The sequence below is a fragment of the Danio rerio genome, chromosome 20 (assembly GCF_052040795.2).
Source record: "Danio rerio strain M-AB ecotype USA chromosome 20, GRCz13ab, whole genome shotgun sequence".
NCBI lineage: Eukaryota > Metazoa > Chordata > Actinopteri > Cypriniformes > Danionidae > Danio > Danio rerio.
Genome location: NC_141040.1, coordinates 50,500,460 through 50,520,553, shown reverse-complemented (window position 1 = coordinate 50,520,553; position 20,094 = coordinate 50,500,460). Strand labels below are relative to the sequence as shown.

At 34.6% G+C, this 20,094-nt stretch overlaps 1 protein-coding gene across 11 annotated transcripts in view; it reads right to left on the bottom strand.

Annotated features, from left to right (window-relative positions):
• The window catches only part of flvcr2b (FLVCR choline and putative heme transporter 2b), a 343,389-nt gene that overhangs the window by 313,210 nt on the left and 10,085 nt on the right, over positions 1-20,094 (bottom strand). For 2 of the 11 annotated variants that reach the window (XM_087297758.1, NM_001443238.1), the window contains 7 exon segments: positions 16,459-16,599; positions 13,786-13,853; positions 10,318-10,421; positions 9,242-9,352; positions 8,124-8,229; positions 5,175-5,286; positions 3,988-4,043 (listed from right to left, as the gene is read on the bottom strand). In XM_087297758.1, coding sequence (XP_087153884.1) covers positions 3,988-4,043; positions 5,175-5,286; positions 8,124-8,229; positions 9,242-9,352; positions 10,318-10,421; positions 13,786-13,853; positions 16,459-16,599 — 698 coding nt within the window. 11 annotated transcript variants of the gene reach the window in all.

Below are 20,094 nucleotides of genomic sequence, written 5' to 3'. Positions count from 1 at the left end.
TTGATTCTTTAATTTAAGTTATTCATTTATTAAATTATTATTTAATTTGAATTTTTCCATTATTTTTGATCAAATAAATGCTCCTTCTACACTGCCTGACAAAAGTCTTGTTGTCGATCCCAGTTGTAAGAGCAACAAATAATAACTTCACTTCGAGTTGATCATTTGGAAAAGTGGCAGAAGGTCGATTTTTCTGATGAATCATCTGTTGAACTGGATCTCAATCATCACAAATACTGCAGAAGACCTACTGGAACCAGCATGGACCCAAGATTCTCATAGAAATTAGTCAAGTTTGGTAAAGGAAAAATCATGGTTTGGGGTTCCATTCAGTATGGGAGCATGCAAGAGATCTGCAGAGTGGACGGCAACATCAACAGCCTGAGGTGTCAAGACATTTGTGCTGCCCATTACATTACAAACCACAGGAGAGGGCAAATTCTCCAGCAGGATAGCGCTTCTCCTCATACTTCAGCCTCCACATCAAAATTCCTGAAAGCAAAGAAGGTCAAGGTGCTCCAAGATTGGCTAGCCCAGTCACCAGACATAAACATTATTGAGCATGTCTGGGGGAAGATGAAGGAGGAGGCATTGAAGATGAATCCAAAGAATCCTGATGAACTCGCAGCATGATCTTTATATTGTATACTGTAAAATATTTCTGTTGAGTGACAAGACTTTTGTCTAAGCAGAGTCAGTCCTTATTGTGCTAATTAAATCAATAAAAATCAAGGCATGATCATACTTTATTTTGGTAAAATAAGCGTAATCTAGAGGCCTTTCCCTTTCTTATAAGCCACTTCTGATGCCAAATGATCAACTAGAAGTCCAGTTATTATTTGTTGTTCCTAAAACTTGGATAGGCAATCAAGTTTGTCAGGTAGTGTATGAGCATTAGATTTTTGATTAACTACTAAGCACAAGATAGTGTGTGTGTACATGACAGGAAAGAGGGAAATTAGAACAGGATAATGAGACGATGGAAAAAAGGGTGTGGATAGGATGGGATGTATGGAATCAGAAACAAGATACAGCTTTAAATGTAAAGATGAGTGGGTCAGTGGGTGCAGAGCAGGATGAAATGTGTTTCTAAAGCTGGAATTTCATCCAATCACAGCACCGGAGTGTCAACATAAAGCTTCAAAGCACCGCAGGGCCAAAACCCCCTGAAGATAATGCAAGATCATGGACACGATAATCCTGCTGCTGAAACAACAGCTCACAAACTAGAACAACATGCTCATGTACAGTATACATTCAACACTGCGCTGAACCACATGACCAGAGTTCAGGCTCAAACCCCAAAGTACACTCATTTTTAGCCATTTACAGTATGTAGTGTCTGCAGTACATGTTAGAGGCAGTAAAAAAACTACAGCATCAAGCGAGCAGGGCTGCACAATATATTGTTTCAGCGTCAATATCATGAACGTAATTTGCACATCAGCAATAGTCACACCGCAGGATCTGCAAAGTTGGGATTATAGTTTTATGCAATTTAGAGCACATTAGATTGGTGGACTCACCGAGATTTAAACCGAAATGGAGTGAAAGTTTATCATTTGCATGTGTTTTGTTTTTTAATTTTTTTTAAATAATAAGTTTTTTTCATGTTTTCTTCTGGTCAAGACAAAATAATACAAACAAATATTACAAACTATTACTGGCAGACTACTAAATGTAAAGCCAGGATGTTTACAGTTTAAATGTATACAGTGACAAAAATACAATAATATAAAGAAAACCTGGGGAGTAATTTTTATTTGCATACATTTTTAAGGCCTCTGACTGTGTATGCATGCAGGCACAAGAAATTGTAGCAATTGTATCTTTGAGAAATATTTATTTTATCATGTTATTTTTACAATAAAGACCCCATTTTGTGTCGTTTTTTACATTTAAATTTTTCAGTGTCTGTGTCAGAATACTGCTAGACTAAATTAACCAGATCAAGTGACAATTAAGGGATGAAAAGAGCAACAAAGCAATAAAAACAACCCAGGCTCATTCTGAAAATGTACCCTCATATACATTTCTGGTGAGCGCCAAATATGTCCAGGAGCTACGTTTTTTTTTTGCAGCTTTGCTTTCGTGAATCCACCCGAGGCTGCCGTATACGCTTTTGAAGATCTCAAATTTCTCACGCGAGTGCCGTTCATGCCTGTTCTTCTTGCTTAAATCTACCAGAGGCAGCAGATGCCCTTCCAGCCACAACCTAGTACTGAGAAACACGTGTCCTTTTTATTTATAAATAATATTGTTTATTTATTTTTGTCCAGTTATCTCGTTGTGTACTTTGGCGGACTTGAGACACAGAGAGAAGTTGACGACGACGACGACGACGACGACTGGGTTCGATTTCGGGGAAGAGCGGTTCCAGAAATGAGGTAAGACAAAAACAAAATCCAAAAATAAAACGAACAAGTGAATAACAGTGTAAGAATGGGGTATAACATGGTATGAATCAGAGAAGGACTTTTCTTTTTCTGGATGGCTTTTGTAAACCGTCGGTTGGGTTTAGGGAAAAAAGCGGGCGGGCAGGTCAATCAGTAAAATTGGTTGGGTTTAGGGATGGACGAGGGTATGCCAGTCAATTGGCCGGTCACTGAGTCAATCATTTAGTCATTCAGTCAGTCGACAGCGGCCTCTGGTGGGTTTACGCGAGAACAGCGGGGGTGCTAACGGCACTCGCGAGAGACATTTGAGATGCAAAAAAGTGCACAAGGCGGCCTCTTGCGGATTTGCGAAAACAAAAACTGTAAAAAAACATACCTCCCAGGACATATTTCGTGGTCTCCAGAAATGTCCATGGGACTACGTTTTCAGAATGAGCCTGGGTGGATGCAATCTCAGACTTCTAATGCTTGGAATTTTTTCTAATGGCACGATTAGGCCAATGAAAAAGATTTTTTCTTAGCTCATCAATTACTTCTTAGCCACATATTTTGAAGAATGACAATTGACTCTCCAGAAAACAATAAAGTACTGTTTATTCCACTTATCTTTGCTCTATTGTATTTATCTATGCTTTTATTTTGTTTATTTTATTGCACGTATAATTTACTTCCATACAGAATCATCCCAATTAATCTAACTTCTTTCCAAATCTGGTGAAATCGTATTAATATTGCGGTATGTTGCAGAAAAAATAAATATCGCAATGTCAGATTTTTACAATATCGTGCAGCCCTACAAGTGAGTTTAATATTCTCAGGGTTTTTCCTGCATGGAAAATGATGAAAGTGGTCACCTACATCAAATATTGCACCACTTCCAACTTTTAACAATCATTATGAAGGCAGGAATCGCGATCGACAGATCTCAAGTGATGCTCAAGCACTGGTCATGTGTTAAATTACATTTTATAATAATTTTTAAAAATAAGATAATACTTACGATTACAGGAATAATGCCAAATGTGTTTGTTTATTGTTATAGTAGCAAAAATATCATGATCGCCTTATTTTAATCCAGGAAAACCCTTTTTATTTTGCACTTTTTTTTGTCACTGAAGTTATTTGAAATAATTAATTCAACCCATCTCTGCCTTTTAACAAAAATGAGAAAGGCAGTAATGGCTATTGAAAGATCCCAAACTCAAGCACTGGTCATGTATTTGATTAAATTTAATTAATAATACATTTTTTGAATTAGATAATATTTTACATAATAAGATTATGAGAAAAATGCTAAATGTTTTTGTCTCTAGTCGCAAAAATGTCTTGATCGCCTCATTTTGAGGCAGGAAAAAGCCTTTTTATTTGAAACATTCAAGTCAAAACTTGTTTATTTTCTATTCAAAACAAATAATTTTTGCCAATTTTATTTGATGCACAATCCAAAATGCTTTGTCTCATCATTGACCCGAACAATATCATTGACAAACAATATATAGTGCGTATATCAGGGCCTTTAATCTGCCATCACGCCTTTATCTGATAAGTATAAAGTCTTCATGACCTTCTGGTTGGATACTTTGATACTTACAGCAGTTTGTGCTTGCTGGTTTGCCAGCTGTCTGCGCAGATCTGACTTTATACAGCCTGAGATAAAGAAAAGAAACACAATGAGACACGTAAAAATATACTCTTGACAGAAACTAAGAGGACTAATGTGACCTGCGGGCTGTGCTTCATCTGATTAATCATTAAATAACAAATATTAAACAAATGAATCCCTCAAAGAGCATGCTCAGGTCAGATAACATCCCAAAAGACTAAATAATATTAAATAAATATATTTTATATTATATATCTAAAATATGTATAGTCTATTTTATGCATTGTAAAATAACTTTTATTACATCACAGTTTGGTTGAGTTTTTTTTAAATTATCAAATACAATTTCTGTATATTAAACAATTGTATTTTATTACATATTAAATTATATTATATACTATATATGCCCTATCATAAAATCAATGTTTTATGTTTAAATTAAATATTTACTTAGTTAAAAATGCATAATATAATATAATATAATATAATATAATATAATATAATATAATATAATATAATATAATATAATATAATATAATATAATATAATATAATATAATACCACTGATGACATATTCACGATGACCCATCAATGGGTTTGGCCAGTTTTACGTGGAGGATCAATCTCATTGGACTTATGACATTTAAATTAACTATGATTGAAAGTTTAAAAGTACGCAATTCATCTTTGCACCTCCACACATCAATGTTATATGAAGGACTATATCCTTTCTCCACATGAACTCTTACAGACTGGAAAATGAGTTGAACATTAACCAAGAAGCCTTTACATAATAAATGAAATAACCCAAGTCAACATTATCTCTGTGATTAACAAATTGCATAAGTTTATAACATTTAAAATGTGTGGCAAGAGAGATCTCATTTGGCTAATTAAACCCTGAAGGATTTTAACTATAACTATCCCAATGTAGTTTGTTCCCTATTTACACAATCAAATGGTGTGTTTAATGGCTCATGCATTAACTAAAACCCCAAACACTGTCTTTCATAATGTAATTCATGCAGCATGAATTTTAATTCACAGCTTTCCAGGAATCATTATCATAGAGGAAAATGTTGAAAGCAACTATAGCTCACTTGACTAAAACGCAGAGGTTATAAAGTATACCGGATTACAGTGAAACAAAAAGATGAGGGTTGAGTGTTTGGCACCTGTTATAATGGTTCCTATCAGCAAAAAGGCACACAGGAACAGATTTCCAGCCAGTGTACCGAAGGAGTCCATGATTTTCCCCTGACAGATTGTAAATATGATCCCAAACACCTGCAGTAAGAAGCACAATTCAACAGGATTATAGGAAACTCCACATACAGATGTGGACAAAATTGTTGCTACCCTTGTTTTTTTCATTAGTTTACCTTTTTTAATGGTCCTGTAAAATTTAAATAAAACATTGTATATCTATTAGCGAGTGTGCTTCAAAACAGTGACAAAAATTCACGTTTAGAGAATATATAACTGCTATAAACATCCAAAGCTTGCAGTTTGTCTCTTTCGCCTAAATGAGTAGTTTTTTCCACATCATCTCATACGTCAAATCTTCTGACCAATCAAATGCTCTCGAGCATCTGACATGCTCCGCCCCCTTCTCATTTGCCTCTCATTTAATGTGATTGAGCTCAATCACTCTCACTGGCAGAGGAGGAATAAAACAAAATGCTATTGGTTGCTTTTTTGAAAGGGGAGGAGCTACTCTATATATTCTATGTTGAGATTACATCAAACATGGAATAGAAAATGCACATTTCAAAGCACTTCACAGGACCTTTAAGGCTTCTGTTGAACCACAACTTGAAAGCACTATCCAATTTTCATCAGTGTGTTTCAGTTTATTATTATTGTATTAATCATTACTTTTTTCAGTTTCAAGTTGTTTTAGTGTTGCTGTCAATTCATCTATAAAGCAGAAATACAGAAGACAAAAATATCATCCTTCAGTTCCAGTTTTGTTTTTGTTAGTACTGTTTTATTACTTAAATATCTTCTTCATAAAGGCTCTGGTATAAGAAGTTCTATTTCCATTCTTCATTTGAGGGTAAAAAGAATTTAGAAAAGGCTGAGTGACAATATACTGTTTTTCAAACCCTCAAAACCCCTTTTGGATTTTCTTTTCTTTCTTTTTTTTTCTTTTCTTTTTTTTCTGTTGAACCCAAAGGAAGATATTTTGAAGAATGCTGGAACAAAATCAGCCATTGACTTCCATAGTATTTTTTGTTCCTGTTGCTAATGTCATTAGCTATGTTTCCATCCACCTGTTTATATGCATATTTTATACAACTGCATAAAAATGACTAATGGAAATGTGAAGATGTGCCTACATTTGGAAAATATGCATAAAAAAAACAAGTGGGATTTTTTTTATCCGATAAGAAAAAAGCTACAATGGAAACACATTTACTGAATAAATTCCACCATGTGCTACAAAAAAGTCATGCGAGTTTGTTTTAAGAGGTGCACATAGTCAATTTATACATTGCTACTGCAATCTGCTTTTCTTATGGAACTGAAGCGCAAAAAAACAATGGGCAAACCAGCAGAGCGGGCGCATAGTAAAACATCTGGGCCTCATGTACCAATGCTGCGTTCGCATAAAAACTTTGCGTACGCCAGGTACGTGTATTTCTTGTGTGTGTTTGTTTTATTTCCATTGGCGACTCCTAGAGGCAATTATGTTAAATTGCACACTACAAAGTATCGCACCAACACGAGTGAAAAACATAGCTATTCATTTATAATTGATAAAATAGGTTAATTGTCACCATTTTTTTGACCAATTATGTGATTTAGAACATAGAAAAGCATTTGCAAATGTATACAACCCTTAGTCTATGGCAATAGCAGTGTTGGTCTTACTAGAGCACATTGTCAATGGTCGAATCCGAAGGCAACGCATTTTTTAGGAATCACAGTGATTTTCTGGCCCTTGATGATGACTGGCTTATTAGCCTGTTCAGATTTTCAAGAGCTATGCTCTTGAAGCTCTGTGCTGAGTTGGGTCCATATTTGGAGAGAGAGACAGCGAGGAGGCTCCAAGGTGGCAGGGTGCGCGATGGGTGGCTTCTTGGTGACTGATGTATTTAAAGATATTATTCTAATTTATCTGATTTATCATCTAAGTTATACATTTTTTTATTTTATTGAGAGTAATTATTTAACTGCGTATAAGAAGAGCGCAGTAATCCATTAAAGTTAACCCCCCTCAACAACCCACAAACTGACCAAGAGCACAGATACAATGATGCCCATTCTCGCACTCATACGAGAATACGCGTGGGATTCCGTGTACGCAGTTCATTGCATTTTATATTTATTGTATAAGAAAAAAGGTGCACAGTCGTTTCTCCTACTGCACCAAATCCATTTGTAGTTTTTGACATTTGGCACCAGTTGATCAGGAAATGACGATTTGCTCTTTTTGATTAATTGGATGTAATTGCTGCTTTATTTGCAAATGTTTTATGTGACATTCCAGTTTTGTACACAAGTTTAATTCATACTTTTAGATGGAAACATAGCTAATGGTGTTTTTTTTCAACTAATAAAGTGTGAGCAAATGGTGGGGAAACTTTCATTTTTAGCTGAATGATGCCTTTAAGAAGATATTTTATAAATTTAAAGACTAAAAATAAAAGACTTGAAAGAACAAAACTTGAACTGAATAGTCACATTATTGTCTTCTGTATATAAAGTCATGACATGTGGCCAGGAATGGTGACCCATACTTAAAATTTGTGCTCTGCAATTAACCCATCCAAGTGCACATACACTGTAGTGAACACTCACTCGCCATGGTATTGAGGCTTATTAAGTGAACTAGAATGATATTTTTGCTGTAGATCTATAGAACAATCAAGACAACTGTTTTGAGATGAATATTGAAACTAATTGTCTTTTACTTACTTGTCTCCTTTACATCAAAATCTGAATTTCTTGGTTTAATATAAAGCGCTGTTTAATTGGCTTGACTTGCATATAAAACTCTTGACAATATTTCACAAATTAGAAATAATGCAATCTACTTGCATGATTGTCTGGCTATTTCATTTATATTGTTTTTTAAACTGTGTCACTTTTATTAAACCTCACAGTCCCACACAAACCTGTGCTGAACAGTTCAGTAGCCCTGAAGACGTGCCTTCAGACTCTGGGTACGTCAATTCAACAGCAAACTCAAAGCCGAGAGGAAGATAACCCGTCATGAAGAACCTGCAGAATACAATATTAAAACATTTATGTCATGACAATAAAAAACTAAATAAACACTCAGGCATTCACATCTATTCTTTCCGTATTTTTATACAGAGTTTCTCTGGATTTGCTGGGTTGATTAGGTACAGTTTTCAGTACACCTTTTCAAATTAGTTTTATTCTACAACCTTATGTTTTCTTCCAAATTACTAATAAATACAGTATATATTCATTTAGAGAGATGACACTTTGTTGTGTCTGTAAATCTGGGTTATCCAACCAAATATTGATTTCAAAACTCTTCTGAGGTAAAAACAAAAGGTATTGTGCTGTCTAAAAACTAATATAAACATATCTGAAAACATGAAAAATTTTCCTTAATTTGGAGACACTTGAGCTCCAACTCCTCCTCCTATAAGCTGATGTAATGCGTACAACCACCCCACCCCTAACCCCAACCCCCGGTGACATCACTTGTAGAAGAAGTGAAAGGAAGGAGGAGCTGGAACTCAAGCTCCCCCTTGCTGGAGCTCAGCTCTGCCCAAGTGGCTCTGCAGTAAGCACCACTTGTTAATTGTAAAAAAAAATCTATATATGTGACTTTGTTTTTTTAAAAATCTGGAATAAATGTCATAATTACTTTAGAGAACTTGCACTATATAATTGCACAACTATCTACATAAAACCTATTATCATAATATATTATCATTCAAGATGATTCCATATTTACCTTATGAAATACTTATAAATGACTACATAGCAAATTAATAGTAATTAGGATTTAGTATTTTGTATTTCATAAAACGTGAGAAAAATTTCATGAAAAAAATGACTTGCATAATAATAATAATTATACCAGCATTCTATTTACTGAGCTTTTTGTTATAAATTAAAAGAAAAAACAAAGTGCAACCAACAAAAACTTCTACAATGGAAGAAAAATAAATGAACGAATGAATAATGAATGAATGAATGAATGAATGAATGAATGAATGAATGGATGAATGAATGAATGCATTCATTGTCATACCCGAGGGCTCCTGCTGTGATGAAAACCACCCAAAGGTGATGCAAATCCAGAGTAAAAGCATAAATCACCAAACCCATGAGGGACATCAGATACACCGCTAGAGTGGTTTGTCTGTGGAGATATTACATAATCCAAAGATAAGAAGATCTTTTATCATGATCAAACCCGCAGATCTGGGTATGATGAACGTTTCATCACAGGATTCATGCAGATCCAGAAATAGCATTTCAGCTGTAATTATAAAATCTGATTTAACATACACTATCGGAGTGTTTCTTTAACTATTAACACTTCTTTAAAAAATATTGTGTGGAAAATTTGTGGGTTTTGGTGGAAATGGCTGCACAGGAAAACTGCAAGTTTAGTAAGAAAATACAGACATTTTCACATAATGAAAGTGAAGGAATTTATGATTGCTAAATCTTTTAATTGTAAGGATTGGTTTTTAATCACAAGTTATTAATAATAAACATGCAATTAAATAATTATATAGTAATAACTTCTAATATAAATTAAATTACCAATATAAAAATTAGAACAACCTACAAATAAATAAATACATTTAATTAACAAAACATTTTCTTATAACTAAGTGTCACAAATCGCAAGTGATCTAATCCTTGCAGATTGCTGGTAAAAACACAGATTGCTAAAGAACGACATTGATTTATCAACGAGATTGATAACATGCCTCAGCTCTTGAGCAGTTCCCAGCTGTTTGAGTGTAACACACGCGCACACACACACACGCGCACACACACACACACACGCGCGCACACACACACACACACACACACACACACACACGCACACATTGTCACTCATTCAGCTAAAAAACGGAAAAATCCAAATGTCCAGGAGGGGAAGACATGCAGCGACAGGCCAAACACACTTAAACAAAAGGTCACAGAGCTTGTTGGGTCAAAGAGGCAAACACCTGGGCAAACACACTAAACCAAAGCACATGAGCAGACCCACAGGGGGGAAAGTCTGATAGCACAGAGGAAATGAAGACAAGCGTTAATGGAGCAATGTGGCTGACTGAAGGACAATATGTCGGGATTTAAGACTCTTACTTGTAGGTTTTCGATCGGTCTAGCCAGATCCCACAGATGAGGGAACCCACCATGCCAGCGACCACAATGGTGAGGCCGATCCTGCCAGCATTCACCTCCTCGCCCTGTTAAAACCAGAGAGACTTTTCAATGCTTTTAGATGTCCTGAAAAGTGCTTTGAACTGTGCTTTTTTTTATTCGATGTTTGATATAATCTCAAATGAAATATTAAGAGGGCAGGACAAAGTAGCTCCTCCCCTTTTAAAAAACAGCCAATAGTGTTTTGTTTTTATTACGGCTCTGCCAGTGAGAGTGGTTGAGCTCAAGCGCATTATATGAAAAGCAAATGATAAGGGGTGGGTCATGTCAGATACCAGAGAGCATTTGATTGGTCAGACTATTTGATGAGAAACTAAAGTAGGAGGTGATGTGAAAAAAATGTTGATTGATTTTGGCTGCAAGCTTTGGATGTTTATATCAGTTTTATATTTTCTAAACACAAATTTTATCACCGTTTTGGATTACGCTACCTATCAGATATGTTAAAGCTAACAAACTGAAACATTTAAATGTCAGCTATTTATTTAGTTACTTTTAAACTAAATACATTCTATGTGTTCAGGGCTGCACAATATACCATTTCAGCGTAGATTTGGCAACGTGCAAATCTGCAATGGTCAAATCGCAAGATCTGCAATGTCAAATTGGCATTATAAAAACCATATCATAATCATAATATTAAATTCTTGAAAGTTTTTAATATTTCGATAAAAAAAAAAACGTATGAACATTTATATGCATCTATATATGTGTTATATCATCTTTGCAATAAATTACAAAAAACTATTTTCCGCTTCTGCGAGGTGTTTCTAATGCAGCATGTATGGGGCTAAGAGTAAATTTGACATTATTCTCTCCTCTGGCTGCCGTCATCAGTCTCACAAATATTTTTTCCTTTTTAGAAAAGTCCTGATAACACCATCATGGAATGGAGTTTTTCTTTTATCATTTTAGCAAATAGGATTGTTACAAATTATTTGTCGTACTCTCCCATTAACTGCACTCTAAGTTTACCCAACTATGACGACTTCTGCTGCTTAGAAACCTGGAAATGTGAAAAGTGTCTATTGAGTGTGTATTGAGAAGTTTTCACTTGGAAGTGTTTCAAGCCAATTTAAACTAAATTGAAACTTTAACAAAGATTAATTGTATTTATTTATACAATGAAGTCTATACAGTGTTATTTTAAATATGATTGAATTTCTGTGCCTTAGATTACACACAAAAAAAAAAAAACATGAAATACGATTTAATTGATTTGTATCTTTATTGTAATATGCTTTGAATTCATTTAATATCTTTTATGCGGATCCTCTACAAAGTAAACTCAATCTAGTAAGTAAAGTTTATCATATAAAGCACATTTAAATTCAGTTTGGCACTGAACAAAAACCATAACACACATTCTAAAACAGTAAAATAACAATAAAAGTAATAATAAGAGTAATAGTATTACAGCAACAATGCAAAATAAAGATTAAAAGCCAGGGAAGGCAATAGAATAAAAATGTGTTTTAGGGCTTGACTTGAAAAATAAAGAGAGAAGAAGTACTGGTAATGTCTAGTGGCAGCTGGTTCCACAAACGTGTCTAATCTAAAATTAAGATTTTTTTTTCTCTAAAAAGTATTAGAAGTCATCTTTTAAAATTATATTCAAAATCGCAATATATAACCACAGACAAATAATATTGCAATGTCAGTTTTTTTAATACCGTGCAGCCCATACTTTTATCTAAAACTCTTTTATTACTCTTTTTACTCGTTTATTCACCTGACAAAGCCTGAGAGAAAAAGAGTTTTGAATTCATATATCATAATATCAGCTTCTATGGCTATCCAGATCAAATGTAAAGCATTTTATAAACATCACTTTTCGAAACCAATAAAACAATTATAACAATGAAAAGATGTAAACAGTAATAAATAAAGCATAAGATAAAAATCTAAAAAAGTTTGTTAAGGTTTACTATTGATAAAGATTCTGCGCATTTTTAAAGGGTTCAGATTTAAAAATATTTCCTTTAAAGTCTCTTAAGAAAGAAATCATTGTCTGATAACATTAAAATAGGCCATTCCAACAGTATTTGTTTAACACTTTTGCTTTTGTTGCAATATTGACATTCTGAGGGAACTTCTCCTTTTCAGTAAATGTCCATGAGTGAGTCTCGTGTGTCTAGATTTTCTTCCTCCTACTGGTTGGATTTCGACAAAGCCTGAAAATGCTAAAAGTCTTGTGTAATCAAAACAGTCAAACCAGCACATATTACTATACTGTAAAAAACCTCTGTGATTTTACTAGGGATGTAACGGTATCAGAATTTCACGGTACGGTAATACCTCGGTATGAATGTCACGGTACGGTATTTATTGAATCATTTACAGGAAAAAACAAAACTTATGAAAATACTCCAAAAAAGTGCCAAAAGTGTCAATGACATACAAATTAGCCATCTATCTGTAAGCTTTGAAACAGGAACTTCAATTTTAATAACAAAAAATTATTAAACCATGTAAAAAATAAAGTTTCAATTTAGTAGTGTTGAAAACTCATCACATTCAACATTTAATCACTCACTCACTTAGATAGAGATGGGCTTTAAGGAAAATTATCATATAAATATAATCTGGTAAAAGCTGGTATCTCTGGGTATTTACAATGTCCCCTGCAACAGAAAAAAACCCTCTCATTTGGGACTGAGGTTTCTGGGACAGAGAGATATGACTTGGCCCAGGTTGACAGCAGTGGGTAACGTTGTGCATTGTCTTTCCCCCACTTGAGAGGACAAACCATGAGTCAGAAATTACAAACTCCCCTAAATTCAGAGAAACCAGAGGAAAACCATGGGTTTACTGGAATACCAGTAGCTGCACCATGGTATTGTTGCAGGAATGGGAGACTACACTTTCAGGTGTTTATTTTTGCAGACGTATTAAGTCTTTTTCAAGAAGTAACGGAGTGTGATTAAAACTGTTATTAAGCAATTTGCTGTGTATATTTAGGCTAGTGTTTTATTGTTTGTAAATATTTATTTTTGGCCTTAGTGCCTTTATTAGATAGATTAGACAGTAATTAGACAGGAATCGAAATGGGAGAGAGAGGGGGGTGGGGTTGGGAAATGTCCTCGAGCCGAGATTCAAACTCGGGGAGCCCTGAAATGCTACCACACCATGTCAGTGTGCTAACCACTAGGCTATTGCGCTGACCAGGTTAGTGTATTTTATAGTTACATTTCAACATGCTTATGAGGTTGTAAACGCATGGCATTACCTAAGATTTTAATTATCTTTAGGTGTTTTGTTTAAAAACAAACACCATTATTCCTACTCACAGTCATAAATCACTGAAATCCCTTCAGTTATTGTGTAAATTCGGTGCAGGTCTAGAGCTCTCATAATTGGCCGGATAGCTGATGAGTGGGAGGGACTTACAGGATAGTGTTCAATGATCATCCGGTTGAGAAGTGTACTGACAGCATAAAAACAGCCAACGTTCAGCCCTGAGGAAACACAGAAGAGTTCAGAACTATTGAAAGTGTTTAAAATAAAACACTTGATCTGATGTACATCTGCTAAGCACTGAGTGCTGTGACATTTCTGAAGCAGCTGTAAATATATAAAGAGCTTTGAATTCCAGCAGCATCAATTCTGTCAATGTTCAGCCAGGTAATATGCAGCTACAGGCTTGCCATGCCAGTTTTACACAGGTGTCTGTGTGTGCAGAGATGGATCATAAAGTTAGGTAATATAGTTCATGCTGGCTGTAAAAAAAAGCAATCGAGCAGTTTTTCTGTTTAAAATAGACTTTAACTTTTTTTTTGGAGGTGATATATGGTAATTGTTTATTGACGTTGGCGCCTGGATCTAAAACTAAAATGCATGTCATATAAATAGTACCATGTATATATATAGTACCATGCAAAACTTGAAATGTTCTTTTTAGAGTCTATTTTTGTCTATGAACAGAAAAGAACAAGATTTATTTGAAACAGATATTCCATTGATCATTATGATATATATAATTATGTATATATTAGTGATGGTTTATTATCGTAGACTCTAATCACACGGTAAAAAAAAAAAAAAATGTCGTTAATCTATTCTCAAAGTTGGGTTGGGAGCTGGGTCTATTCTACGCAAGTTATGATTACTTTCACCTTGATATTTTAGCGTGGATGTATACCTGACCGATGAGCCGTCTGACAAAAAAGTGCCCATCTGAATCATATCAGCAGGATGACGTCACCTGAGTCTAACTGCAGTTTGGCAGTTTCACTTTAACTCATGAACATTTAATTCATCTGCCGTGACAAACTGGGGTATTAGACGCAAACAAGGAGTAAGGACGTGTGAGAGTGTTATGGAATTTAATAACACACGCCAACTGGAAAGAAAAAAAACTTCTGCGTTTCGCGATGTGAGTGTGTGTGTGTGCAGTCCTTTACTGACAGCCGCATGTGTGGATCTTGTCAAAAAAACATGACGAAAAGTCTTACATGACGGTGTTTACTGATCTCTGTGTTTACATCAATATTGCAACTAATATCCATACTACGCATGTCTTAATTCCATTTCTGTTTAGTTCACTCATGACTTAAGTCGGATTAAGGTAATCAAAAAATTGCTGTTTCGAGCTTCTAAAGGCTTACAGTTCAAAATTCATGTTGAACTGAATTAACAGTTAGTAAACAAAAGCACATCTTATTTGACATCATTTATTTTCATCACCAATTATCACAGTAGAACAGTTTCTCAAGCAGTTTGTGATGCATTTTGGAAACAGGAGATGAGCCCCTGGTCTAATGCGCCACCTGGCTTGAGAAACCCGTTCTCAAATATTTATTATTTGGGTAGCACACATATTCTAAATGCCTTCGGCAGAATTAAAATGAGCCATTTTTATCTAGATTAATTCCGAGATTTAAAAAATTTATGTATGTACTGCTATATATATATATATATATATATATATATATATATATATATATATATATATATATATATATATATATATATATATATATATATATAGTCACTTTTAATACAGTTAAAGCATGCTTTTATAAATTCAAATGTCCTAATTGCAAATGTCTAGTATAGGATGTGTATGAAAAACCTAAACATATACACATATATTTAAATATTTAACAGATCAAATGCACAGCAATTCATTTAATTATATTGCCCAGTTAATATTGCACCACATGACCATGACTGTAATAAACAGCTTATTTCAGTGGCAGGAAAATTGTGTTTAATAAGCTAGTTTTAGTAGCTTGTTCAAAACACAACATCCAAGTGTGTGCAAGATCAAAACACTGATGCTTACATTAGCAAAAACCACTATTGAAATGTGCTGAGGTACAATAGTCAGCATTAGGAGCTGCTGTGGCTCTTCATGTAAAAAAATATACAGTTGAAGTCAGAATAATTTGCCCTCCTGTAAATATTTTTTTCCCATATTATGTTTACAGAGCAAGGATTTTTTAAAAGTATTTCCTATAATATTTTTCCTTCTGGAGTCTTATTTGTTTTATTTCGGCGAGAATGAAAGCAGTTTTTAATATTTTTCAAACCATTTTAAGGTCAATAATATTAGCCCCTTTAAGCTATATATTTTTCCTTTGCTTACAAAACAAACCATCATTATACAATAACTTGCCTAATTAACCTAACCTGCCTACTTAACTTAATGTCACTTTAATACTTTAACACTAGTATCTTAAGAAATATCTAGAAAAATATTATTTACTGTCATCATGGCAAAGATAAAATAAATCAGTTATCAGAAATGAGTTATTAAAACTATTCTGATTAGAAATGTGTTGGAAATAATCTACTTTCCGTTTAACAAAAATTGGGGAAAAAATACACAGGGGGCTAATAATCTACCACACAGGGCCGTTTCTAGACTTTTTGGTTACCGTAGGCGAGATTACCCAACCCAACTGAAGCTTACATTAGCAAAAACCCACTGACTACTGAACTATTCATGCTCATGTTCTCAGTAACAAACTAAGACTGTGTGTTTAAACGGGAGCAAGCATAATGAAGCCCAGTTTGTGGTGCTGAATGGCTCTGTTGTGTTGAGGGAGAGACGTTCACCGTAAGTGATGACGAGGAGGATAAAGGCTTTGTTGCGTAGCAGTCTGAGGATGGAGGCCGTGTATGAGTAGCTCTCTGGAGAAATGCGTCGAGCAGCAGCCTGAGCGAGAGTGGGAGGAATCTCCGGACGCTCCTGAAACACTGAAATAAATTGACAAACACATGGAAGTCAAAAACCTTACATGGAAATCTTCATTTAAATACAGAAGATCAGCTTCATTTTGTAAATGGACACTTAACTATTATTAATTATTATCATTAAGCATTAATAACCTTTATTATTCCTAGATAAATTGTTGTATTCATATTCTACAAATAGTTAACTAATAATAATTATAAACTGGTGATATAAAAAAAGTAAGAAAAATTATATGACATTTTTACACGTTAACTGTAAAAATAAAAAATATATATGTTTAAAACTACTCATATTTATATTTTATATGTACATTTGGCAAACAGTGAAAATAACAAATATATTTAATCTTAAAGTTAGAATAAAGCCTAAAAAAATATCTATACATATATTTATATAAAAGCCATGGGATATTCTACAATAACAGCACTCATATAGCCTCTTCACCCTTGTGGATTACTACGCCCACATAGAGTGACAGCAGATCATAAAAACTCACAACAGTTTGACAAATATTGCAGCTGTTGGACAACAAAATGTATTTTTTAGGCTTTTTTTAAGTCAAGAATGTAGTTGTTTAGATTGCAACTATGCAGTTTATTTGTAAGCGTAGTGCCTATTTTAAATATTTATCACTTCAGAGATTCAGCATTTTGGCGGCCATCAGTCTATCATTGAGCAGAGCAAAGAGGGTTGACGTTCCGCCACAAGATAGCGACAGACACTGTATGATAAGTGCTTAGGGGAGGAAAAACTCAGCGTAAATTTCTAACTACAGCTGAACAGATCATTATAAAACAGGTAAGTGACATTCTAAGTCGCTCTCTCTCTTTTGTATGTTGTAGTGCTGTATTTATAATAGGCTTGGGCGATATTACGGTATTATGGTATACCGCGGGATCTAAAAATAGCAACGTGTCAGTTTCAATACCGTTATACCGTCATAAAATATTAAATATCCTTTATTTAATGCCTACAAAAACGTATGTGTGGTTGTCATCACGGGACAGTGCGGAGGAGAGAGGGAGAGGGAGGGGGAGAGAGGGAGAGGGGGAGAGGTGACGTGGCGAGTCGTGCTTCAAAGTGTCCTGCAGTTTGGCAGTATTTCCGGTTTCGACTGAACAGAAGGGAGACGTGGTTAATATGAACGAGAGGTCTGCATTAGAGCTGGAGATCATTGCCCGAACCCTGCGAGACCCGAAAAAATCCAAATCCCTGCATTAAAATCCATCCCTGCAAAGGTGAAACAAATGATGACGAAGTAGTAAAAAAAGGGAATTTTAACGGCGGTCAAGTCAGTCACTAGTTCAGAAGGAGGTCATTCCAGCCAGGTATTTCGGCGGTCGCTCATACACTGCGTATTACGGTAGAGCCCTAAACCGCAAGCTGACAGGTAAAAAGACGAGGCCACTCGCTACACTGAAACTGCTGTCATGGAAAATTAAATGGATGTTCCTGACTGGTAGAAGATGAACAAACAATCCAACCCAAAACTTGCAAAATCAGCCAGATCAGAACTCTGCATCTCGACCTGTAGCAGCAGGAAAGGGTGTTCAGCTGCTGGACTCCGTGAGCGCAAGACTGCGCTAAAGCCTGTGGATTTAATAATGTTCCTCCACAAAAACACGTAGCCTAATCTTGGTGAGTAAAGGGTTTTTAAATTATAAATAAATATTAATTAAACCATAAAATCATAATGTAGACAGAGTATACAGGCTAATGGTGGCATTATTCTTTTAATATTCAGCTTCACCGCCGCCTTAATGCCAGATTGTGAAGAGAACTGGAGAAACAAATCTTGCACAGCCTTTATCTTAATTTCGTCATTGCCAAAATACCCGTCATCATTTAGAGTTTATTTTAATTTTATTTGTTAAGCAAGATTTCTTTTCATTGGTGTATTAGCCAATTTAAAAGCTAAGTGCATGTACCCAGGCCTATATAGAGTGCTGAGATGTTACGATGTTACAGAGGACTTATTTTATTTCTTTGTTCCAACTTTCAAGTGGCATAATTTACGTTTGTTACGATTAAATTATGTTAAAACATTTAAATGAATCATTCTTGAAAAAATGCAATAGAGCTGTGTGCATGAGCACATTTGAATAATGTTGGGCTGTAAACGGGTTCGGGCTTTATAAAGCTGTCAATCAAAATGTACCTGTCGGACTCGGGACCTATCGGGTATAATGTTTATGGCCCGATTACAGCTCTCTGCATTCCCGCTGCAGTACCGCGGGAGCCGGCCAGATTTCTTACGGTGTGGGAGTAAATTTCTAAATAAATCGCGGGAGAGATGTGTGTGTGTGTGTTTGTGTGTGAGAGAGAGAGAGAGAGAGAGAGAGAGAGAGAGATGCTGTGCGTCTCTTTCTCTCTCTCTCTCTCTCTCTCTCTGACCGCGAGCCTAAGGTCGCATAGAAGGTATTCAGTTTCTGAATGGTTTAGGCTCAAGCCAACAGTTTGGTGACGCTGTCTGAGCCTTACGTCATAATTTTTTTATTACGCCGGTAATACCAGATACCGGGGTAAAATCCGGGGTAAAGATACCGGGGTAAAAATTTGGACACCGCCCAAGCCTAATTTATAATATAGTAATCTGGTAATGTTTGTTTTGCTTTGGCTTTTTTGGGGTTAATTATTGCGATCTCCCGATCACTAAGGCGCGCCTCCTGCCAGTGCCGATATACAGCCATATCGCACAGCTACTCGAGGAATATTGCTCACACACACACATATTTATACACATATATATATATATATATATATATATATATATATATATGTATATATATATATATATATATATATGTGTATATATATATATATATATATATATATATATATATATATATGTATATATATATATATATATATATATATATATATATATGTATATATATATGTATATATATATATGTATATATATATATATATATATATATATATATATATATATATGTATGTATATATATATATATATATATATATATATATATATATATATATATATATATATATATATATATATATATATATATAAAATTTAACGATAAAAACAAATAAATAAAAAATTACAAGACTGATTAATAAAAAAAGACAAAAAGGTGCTACAAAAAATAGCAAAATCATGACAAAATGCATGATTGACTTACAAGTAAATTTACATCCCAGAATGCACAGGAGGAAAAGCATTAAAGATAATAAGATTTCAGCACATATATATTAGGTTTAATAATTTAAATAGCTGAAATTCAAGAAAAACATTTGAAAAAAATTCATTCATTCATTTTACTTCGGCTTAGTTCTTTTATTCATCAGAGGTCACCACAGCGCAATGAACCACCAACTTATCCATCATATTTTACACAATGGATGCCCTTCCAGCTGCAACCCAGTACTAGGAAACATCCATACACACCTATTTACACATATACACTACAGTCAATTTAGTTTATTCAATTCACCTATAGCGCATGTCACTGGACTGTGGGGGAAACTGG